General features: G+C 45.0%; 1 protein-coding gene across 1 annotated transcript; it reads left to right on the top strand.

Moving 5' to 3' along the window:
• The first annotated feature begins 1,374 nt into the window (after positions 1–1,374).
• On the top strand, positions 1,375–2,328 carry LOC148523965 (olfactory receptor 52E1-like). Its single transcript, XM_088472456.1, has one exon. It carries the CDS (start codon positions 1,375–1,377, stop codon positions 2,326–2,328), a length of 954 nt encoding a protein of 317 aa, XP_088328582.1.
• Positions 2,329–10,013: the final 7,685 nt, after the last annotated feature.

Below are 10,013 nucleotides of genomic sequence, written 5' to 3'. Positions count from 1 at the left end.
CGTTATCGTTCAGTCATCCAAAAAATCCCTGCATGTGTATGCACCTTTAGCGGTAGTGGGGGGATGGGGGCCCAGGGGCCCTGCCTATTTTGTCAGTCCCGGGCCTCACAATTGCTGATGGCAGCCCTGGCTCTGCGCCCCGACGTGAACCCCTATGTGTTAGGGACTGCTAGTGACAGAGAAGCCGTGACGTGGCCTAGCATGCAACTAATATCTCTGTATTTCTATTACCATATAGTCTTCATATATTGTTGCAAGTATCAGTGTGCTGAGGAACAATAGGGGGTTAACCCCCCTTTTTTTTTCAACAGGCAAGACAAACAGGGGGAGATGTGATGTGATAAACAAACTGAATACTGATCTACCTACAGTAGAGGAATTTTCAAGAGTATGGCTACAGTTTAATGTGGAAAAAGGAATATATCATGTCTGAGGTTTCAAAATGTTATCAGCTGAATATATAATTAATTAATGGTTAACAAAAATGTCAACTTAAGAGGATTTACTCTTTCAGTAGATCTTATTGTAGGCAAGCAATGTAACACAGCATGAGGAAAGTCCAGTCAGTTGCCAGATTGCACAGGGGAGAATCCGCAAAAAGATAGACAGGTAGTGGTGCAACTATATACAGTAGGTCATTGGAAAGACTACATCTAGAATACTGTGTTCAACTCTGGAGGCCATATCTTAGGCCGTATAAAATAGATATTGGAGAACTAAATAATGCATGGTCTAACTCACAAAACATACCAATAAAGACTAAAAGTCCTAGGGCGGGATGCAGCAAAGGTAGAAATTCGGTCACCCTACATTTTTGGTATGTACCAAACCCAAATTTCTCATATGCACCAAGCCCCGGAATGCAATGCACTCCGGGGCTTAATTCATACATGCCTACTCTCCCGGGAGTCGCGGAAGGCTCCCGATTTTTCGGGTAACCCCCTGCACCACCGAAAGAGTTGGCATATCTCCCGCAATTCGCCCACTTCCTAGTGAAGTGGGCAGGATGGGGATATTTTCTGAGATGGGTGCGGGTTCGGTATGGAAGGGGCGGGGCTAAATGACACGTATCGCAGGGATTTCCTGCAAAGGGAGCGGGGCCTAATGCCAGCTTTTGACTGGTCCTGCCCCCCAAAGATGAGAGAAGCAGCTTCTCCCGGACAGGTTCGGAAAGTATGGCTTTATTGCTGTGGGTAACACCATCTTCCTAATGACGAGTGCTGTGAGAGGGATCCAATCAGATCCCTCTGCATTTCAACCTTACTGCATATGTCCTTCTAAAAAGCAAATGCTTTAAGAAAAAGAAAGTGTTAATATATATACAATTTGCTTGTTTTTCAGGAGGCAACATTGAGATAAAAGATAAAAGTGAAGATGATAAATTCAACATCTTTTCACCCTTCGCTCCTTACCCTGAAGTTTGGGGAAATGGCTGAAATAAGATATTTTTATAGTATGATAACATTGGTTGGCTTCTTGGTAATTATACTGTCCAACTGCGCAGTCATCACCACTGTGGCGTTACATAAAAGCCTGCATGCGCCAATGTACATCTTCATATCTGCGCTGTGTTTGAATGGCCTATACGGGAGCAGCGCCTTCTTCCCCAGTCTGTTTGTGAACCTAGTTAGCCAATTACATACCATCTCCTACATTGGCTGCGTAACACAAGTATTCTGCATCCATAGTTACATAGGCTGTGAGCTGACCATACTAGCTGTTATGGCATATGATCGATATTTGTGTATTTGCTACCCATTCAGATACTATAATATAATGTCCTTAACAAGGGTTGTCAAACTAATTGTTGCAGCTTGGTTTTATCCCATCGTGTTATTTTCAATACAGTTTGCATTAACAATAAGGCTCCCGCTGTGTGACTCTGCCATACTGAAGATTTATTGTGACAACTGGTCAGTTGTGAGACTGTCCTGCATTGATACGACTGTAAACAATATATTTGGCCTCTTCACAACAGCTGTGATAGTCCTAATGCCAGTACTGATTCTATGCTCTTACATTGAAATCCTAAAGGTATGTGTCAAATCCTCAAAAGACTTCAGAGCCAAAGCCATGAAGACCTGCTCCCCTCACCTGGTAACCATCGCCAACTTCATTATTAATGTGCTATTTGAAATTCTCATCCACCGCTTCCCTCCGCCCAACATCCCCTATGAGCTAAGGACGGTGATTTCGGTGCAGTTTCTTGTGGTGCCGCCAATTCTGAATCCGCTCATCTACGGGTATAAAACGAGGGACATTAGAGTAAAGTTCATGAAGCTCATTTTCTCCAAGGCAGTGCCATCACAGGCTTTGTGGGTGACATGAATAACATCGCTTCATATGGCAAATAAAGGCAGTGCCTTGGCAATTTGTAAATATATTTATAGCTCAAGTTTTACATAAAAATAGCAGGTGCAAATCTTATTTCCACAATAGAATTCACACTTTTTGGGGTTTTGGATAATACCTCTAGAACAGCTAAAGGACAGCTAAAAGCAAAATTGCAGTCACACACCCAAACATGTACATGTCATGTGGCACAATGCAGGGAAGGGGTATAAAGCAGGAATGGGGAAGGGGGACAATGACCAGAGGGCCTGATTCAGACCCGCTCGCGAGCGCTGAGTGCTCGCAAGCGGGTCTATGGTGCCCTAGTGCGCATGCGCACGACGGAGGCTGCTCCGTCGTGCGCATGCGTGAGACCCGGCTAGCGAAGGGGAAGCCGTCGCTCCGGGTCTCGCACCAAACGGGGCATGCTGTCGATGGTGAGTGACAGCACTCCCCCTTTGGTGGGCGTGGCTGCCAGACGGAGGCGTTCCCATGGGAACGCCTACCGTCTGGGTCCGGCCCCAATGACATCACTAGTGATGTCAGTGGGAGTGATTTTGGCTCTGTTAGAGCCAAAATCGATCCAGGGCTTGCGGTCAACGAGACCCTAACGCAGGGTCTCGTCGCAAGCCCGATGGTCGCGATGGTCTTGACCATCGCAACCATCATCATGGATGCTCGCATAAACTGTGGGTGGTAACCCACAGCTATGCGATCGTCCAGGAGGCCGCACTATTAAAAACAAAAAACGCCCTGATTCAGAGCGGACGCTCGTTCAGAGCGTCCGGCTCTGAATCAGGCCCAGAGTACAGAAGTGCCCTCATAGGCTGCTGCTCAAGTCACGCCAAAAAGCCCCTCTTGGCGAGCTATGTCCTAGACGTCTCTACCGCGGCAAGCAGCTCAAAATGTGCATCTTACAGTATGTGCATAAATAAAACTGCTGGAAGTGACAAAACTCTTTTGCTAGTGTACACAGACCACTGTGATGTGTGACATTGGCATGTCTGTGTGTGACTAACAGGGCCGGCTCCAGGCGCACTTCGTGTGTGCGGCTGCACAGGGGCGCCGGGGACCGGCTGCAGAAGATCCCCCCCTCCACCCAAATGCTTCTATTATTTTTATGCTCTGAGGGAGGGCGCAGTGAGGGAAGGGGCGGGGGGAGCACGGGATGGCGCTGGGTGCCGAGACACCCAGCACCTGCCCTAGTGACTAAGGGCCTGATTCAGTACGGATCGCTATCGCGATCGTGACTCCATAATGCCAATGACTGCAATTGCAGATCCAGCGCACAGCCAGCATATAGATGCCCACTACCGCTATCTCACATCCATAATACCTTGCAGTCCTGTGTATACATCGGTAACATCGAATAACATCGCCCCCTCAGGCACATTTACAGCAGGTCAGACCTCACTCAGAACTTGCTATCCTCATTGTACGCAGTGAGAACACTAGCTGCATATGTCGTCACAGCGGCTAATTTATGCACGGCCATGCAAAGGCGTTCAAACGAACAGGCACACCTGCGTTTCTCCGACCACTCTCCTGTCACCATCCCCAAATGCTCACAACCTGTCACTCACTCTGCGATGGCTTACTGTGCCATCGCAATTCAGCCACTGCGCACGCACACTGCGGTGCATATGCATGTGCAGTACGCGCCATCGAACTATCTGCGTATGCGGATGCAATAGCGATCCATTCTAAATCAGGCCCTAAGTCTGAATCTGCACAAAGAGGACTGAGATGCAAATAGCTGCAGCTTTCCTCATGCCAAATTTCATTGTGCTTCACCTGCAGCTTAGTATATGTGTAATACCAGTTCCTGTGTGGTGATAGTCACAGCCCAGCGTCCCTAGTACACTGTGTGCAGCTTAGTACATGTGTAATACCAGTTCCTGTGTGGTGATAGTCACAGCCCAGCGTCCCTAGTAAACTGTGTGCAGCTTAGTACATGTGTAATACCAGTTCCTGTGTGGTGAAAGTCACAGCCCAGCGTCCCTAGTACCCTGTGTGCAGCTTAGTACATGTGTAATACCAGTTCCTGTGTGGTGAAAGTCACAGCCCAGCGTCCCTAGTACCCTGTGTGCAGCTTAGTACATGTGTAATACCAGTTCCTGTGTGGTGATAATCACAGCCCAGCGTCCCTAGTACACTGTGTGCAGCTTAGTATATGTGTAATACCAGTTCCTGTGTGGTGAAAGTCACAGCCCAGCGTCCCTAGTACACTGTGTGCAGCTTAGTACATGTGTAATACCAGTTCCTGTGTGGTGATAGTCACAGCCCAGCGTCCCTAGTACCCTGTGTGCAGCTTAGTACATGTGTAATACCAGTTCCTGTGTGGTGAAAGTCACAGCCCAGCGTCCCTAGTACACTGTGTGCAGCTTAGTACATGTGTAATACCAGTTCCTGTGTGGTGATAGTCACAGCCCAGCGTCCCTAGTACACTGTGTGCAGCTTAGTACATGTGTAATACAAGTTCCTGTGTGGTGATAGTCACAGCCCAGCGTCCCTAGTACACTGTGTGCAGCTTAGTACATGTGTAATACCAGTTCCTGTGTGGTGATAGTCACAGCCCAGCATCCCTAGTACACTGTGTGCAGCTTAGTACATGTGTAACACCAGTTCCTGTGTGGTGATAGTCACAGCCCAGCATCCCTAGTACACTGTGTGCAGCTTAGTACATGTGTAATACCAGTTCCTGTGTGGTGATAGTCACAGCCCAGCGTCCCTAGTACCCTGTGTGCAGCTTAGTACATGTGTAATACCAGTTCCTGTGTGGTGATAGTCACAGCCCAGCGTCCCTAGTACACTGTGTGCAGCTTAGTATATGTGTAATACCAGTTCCTGTGTGGTGAAAGTCACAGCCCAGCGTCCCTAGTACACTGTGTGCAGCTTAGTACATGTGTAATACCAGTTCCTGTGTGGTGAAAGTCACAGCCCAGCGTCCCTAGTACACTGTGTGCAGCTTAGTACATGTGTAATACCAGTTCCTGTGTGGTGATAGTCACAGCCCAGCGTCCCTAGTACACTGTGTGCAGCTTAGTACATGTGTAATACCAGTTCCTGTGTGGTGATAGTCACAGCCCAGCGTCCCTAGTACACTGTGTGCAGCTTAGTACATGTGTAATACCAGTTCCTGTGTGGTGATAGTCACAGCCCAGCGTCCCTAGTACACTGTGTGCAGCTTAGTACATGTGTAATACCAGTTCCTGTGTGGTGATAGTCACAGCCCAGCGTCCCTAGTACCCTGTGTGCAGCTTAGAATATGTGTAATACCAGTTCCTGTGTGGTGATAGTCACAGCCCAGCGTCCCTAGTACACTGTGTGCAGCTTAGAATATGTGTAATACCAGTTCCTGTGTGGTGATAGTCACAGCCCAGCGTCCCTAGTACACTGTGTGCAGCTTAGAATATGTGTAATACCAGTTCCTGTGTGGTGATAGTCACAGCCCAGCGTCCCTAGTACACTGTGTGCAGCTTAGTACATGTGTAATACCAGTTCCTGTGTGGTGATAGTCACAGCCCAGCGTCCCTAGTACACTGTGTGCAGCTTAGTACATGTGTAATACCAGTTCCTGTGTGGTGATAGTCACAGCCCAGCGTCCCTAGTACACTGTGTGCAGCTTAGTACATGTGTAATACCAGTTCCTGTGTGGTGATAGTCACAGCCCAGCGTCCCTAGTACACTGTGTGCAGCTTAGTATATGTGTAATACCAGTTCCTGTGTGGTGAAAGGCACAGCCCAGCGTCCCTAGTACACTGTGTGCTGCTTAGTACATGTGTAATACCAGTTCCTGTGTGGTGATAGTCACAGCCCAGCGTCCCTAGTACACTGTGTGCAGCTTAGTACATGTGTAATACCAGTTCCTGTGTGGTGAAAGTCACAGCCCAGCGTCCCTAGTACACTGTGTGCAGCTTAGTATATGTGTAATACCAGTTCCTGTGTGGTGAAAGTCACAGCCCAGCATCCCTAGTACACTGTGTGCAGCTTAGTATATGTGTAATACCAGTTCCTGTGTGGTGATAGTCACAGCCCAGCGTCCCTAGTACACTGTGTGCAGCTTAGTACATGTGTAATACCAGTTCCTGTGTGGTGAAAGTCACAGCCCAGCGTCCCTAGTACACTGTGTGCAGCTTAGTATATGTGTAATACCAGTTCCTGTGTGGTGATAGTCACAGCCCAGCGTCCCTAGTACACTGTGTGCAGCTTAGTATATGTGTAATACCAGTTCCTGTGTGGTGAAAGTCACAGCCCAGCGTTCCTAGTACACTGTGTGCAGCTTAGTATATGTGTAATACCAGTTCCTGTGTGGTGATAGTCACAGCCCAGCGTCCCTAGTACACTGTGTGCAGCTTAGTACATGTGTAATACCAGTTCCTGTGTGGTGAAAGTCACAGCCCAGCGTCCCTAGTACACTGTGTGCAGCTTAGTACATGTGTAATACCAGTTCCTGTGTGGTGATAGTCACAGCCCAGCGTCCCTAGTACACTGTGTGCAGCTTAGTATATGTGTAATACCAGTTCCTGTATGGTGAAAGTCACAGCCCAGCGTCCCTAGTACACTGTGTGCAGCTTAGTACATGTGTAATACCAGTACCTGTGTGGTGATAGTCACAGCCCAGCATCCCTAGTACACTGTGTGCAGCTTAGTATATGTGTAATACCAGTTCCTGTGTGGTGAAAGTCGCAGCCCAGGATCCCTAGTACACTGTGTGCAGCTTTCTATATGTGTAATACCAGTTTCTTTATGGTGAAAGTCGCAGCCCAGGGTCCCTAGAACACTGTGTGCAGCTTAGTATATGTGTAATACCAGTTCCTGTGTGGTGAAAGTCACAGCCCAGCGTCCCTAGTACACTGTGTGCAGCTTAGTATATGTGTAATACCAGTTCCTGTGTGGTGATAGTCACAGCCCAGCGTCCCTAGTACACTGTGTGCAGCTTAGTATATGTGTAATACCAGTTCCTGTGTGGTGATAATCACAGCCCAGCATCCCTAGTACACTGTGTGCAGCTTAGTATATGTGTAATACCAGTTCCTGTGTGGTGAAGGTCGCAGCCCAGGATCCCTAGTACACTGTGTGCAGCTTTCTATATGTGTAATACCAGTTTCTTTATGGTGAAAGTCGCAGCCCAGGGTCCCTAGTACACTGTGTGCAGCTTTGTATATGTGTAATACCAGTTTCTGTATGGTGAAAGTCGCAGCCCAGGGTCCCTAGAACACTGTGTACAGCTTAGTATATGTGTAATACCAGTTCCTGTGTGGTGAAAGTCACAGCCCAGCGTCCTTAGTACCCTGTGTGCAGCTTAGTATATGTGTAATACAAGTTCCTGTGTGGTGATAGTCACAGCCCAGCATCCCTAGTACACTGTGTGCAGCTTAGTATATGTGTAATACCAGTTTCTGTATGGTGAAAGTCGCTGCCCAGGATCCCTAGTACACTGTGTGCAGCTTAGTATATGTGTAATACCAGTTTCTGTATGGTGATAGTCACAGCCCAGCGTCCCTAGTACACTGTGTGCAGCTTAGTATATGTGTAATACCAGTTTCTGTATGGTGAAAGTCGCAGCCCAGGATCCCTAGTACACTGTGTGCAGCTTTTCACTGATTCAACGATGAGTATAATAATTTGAAGATATATACAGTATGCTAATCCTCGGGAGCATCTGGAATATGGAATGCAGATACTAGGCATATGAGGATACATCTGTATGTAAAAGGGGAGAGCTGAAGAAGCCACATGTAGAAATAATTGGCGGTTGGGTATCCACAGACACAGATTTGGGGGGTGGATATTAATAAAAAGTCTCAAATTAATTTTAAACTATCAAATGCTATTTACTCCCCTCTGCAGTTGTCCCCAGAATGAGACGCACACTTTATATCAAAGGTTATTTGAGTCTGATAAACTACTGAAACTTGGGTTTTAAGATTTGATAAATAATTAACTGTTATCAGTTCAACATATCAGATTATAGATTATACACATTTTGTTTATCCTATATACAGTACATATATTTGAATTATTTATGCCATGTTAATTTGTTATAGTTTCATTAATTAGAGATGAAGTAATGATTTCAATGGTTGAATCAAATGAAAAAAGTAAAGGAAATTAAACATTTTATTTTTATTTATCTTACACTTGATAACATTTATCCGCTTACATACTGATATCGTGCTTTTGGATGGAACTTCATTGATATGATGTAACAATGCATTGTAATGCTGCAAGTAGCACTGCTTAGCATAGTAGTTTATTTTGTTATTAAGATATTCCATAGGACACCATAACAAACATTTTTTTTAAAACAATATTAAAATTATACTGTATTAAAGTAATCGGCCACAAGATGGAGCCAAGTATCTATTAATAGAGCTGAAATATACAGTATAAGGTTGTGTTGTACTGTATGTTAATACTGATAGTATAATATATTATACTGATAGTATTTTAATATTGTATCAATAAATTAAACATGTATACGTGTAATGGTCTAATAAATCCAGAAAATTGTAAGTGAGATGTAGCTTCAAATATTACTGAATTGACATTATACTATAACATTTGGTGAAACTATTTCTTCTTTGAACAATAAACTAAATTAAACATAAAAAAGTACAGTGGTGTCCTCATACAACTAGTGTCTATGCACCATAAGGTGCAAGACACCTGGCATGACTCAGATGCTCCAAATCTATAGCGTATTATATCTTTCGAGCCTGCGCAATTGTTTCATAGAGTGAGGGGACCTGTATCACCGGAAGTGGGCAGTACAAGCAAGTGTGAAATTGCCGAATCTGTGCAATTGTGATACAGGTTATGCTAAAACATTTATGAATTGCTAGAAGCATGGAGTGTCCAAATTAACTGAGCAGGAGTTTGAGTCACAGAGCCTTCATAATTGTTTTATAGAGTGATGGGACATGTAGCCCTTTATGTGGCCCTTTTTGGTGGTAGCAGTACAAGAAAGTGTGTTATCGTCTAGGTTTTCATATTTATTCACTCTGTCCATAGCCAGATTCTTACTGAGGTCCTGACAAATATATATACAAAAGTCTGCCACCCGCTCCTCCCTATCCCACCTCCTTCTTTATCAACTGGTTCAACATGCGCCACTCTCTTTTTTATACCTCCATTCCATACAATCCCTCTGCACCCACTATTCTACTTCACCCCCTCTCTGTCCTGTTCTGATTCCCCCAGCCCACTGTCACTCTCTGTCTTATCACCTCTCTCTCACATCTATGGTGTAAAAATAAATCTGCAGTCTTTTAGAATTTTATAATAATAATTCAATTTAAATAGTATTTCAAGAGTGCGTGTTTTGGAAAGGCAGCTTATATTACTGTTCTTCTTCTTGTTGTTATGTATCTGCTAACTGCACCCCCCAAAAAATGATTAAGGTGAAATAAATACATTTATTATCTGGTGTAAAAAGATCTCCAGTCTTTTATAATTCAATTTAAATCACATTTACGCTTTGAGAGGCAGCATATATTACTGTACTTTCTAGAGGTTGTCGTGTCCCTGTCAGCTGCACCCCAAAAGTAATAAGTGGGAAAAATACATTATTTATTGGTATCAAAAAATATCTACAGTCTTTTATAATTCCATTTAAATCATATTTCAAGAGTGTGTGTCTTGGAGAGACAGCATACATTGCTGTGCTTACTGGGACT

Source organism: Taudactylus pleione, unplaced genomic scaffold, assembly GCF_031769625.1.
Source record: "Taudactylus pleione unplaced genomic scaffold, aTauple2 ptg000124l, whole genome shotgun sequence".
In the NCBI taxonomy this organism is placed as follows: Eukaryota; Metazoa; Chordata; class Amphibia; order Anura; family Myobatrachidae; genus Taudactylus; species Taudactylus pleione.
This window is presented reverse-complemented; position numbering and strand designations above follow the sequence as displayed.

Bases quoted from the DNA above. Each gene is read 5' to 3' on its own strand.
- LOC148523965 (XM_088472456.1), top strand. From the start codon at position 1,375: ATGATAAATTCAACATCTTTTCACCCTTCGCTCCTTACCCTGAAGTTT.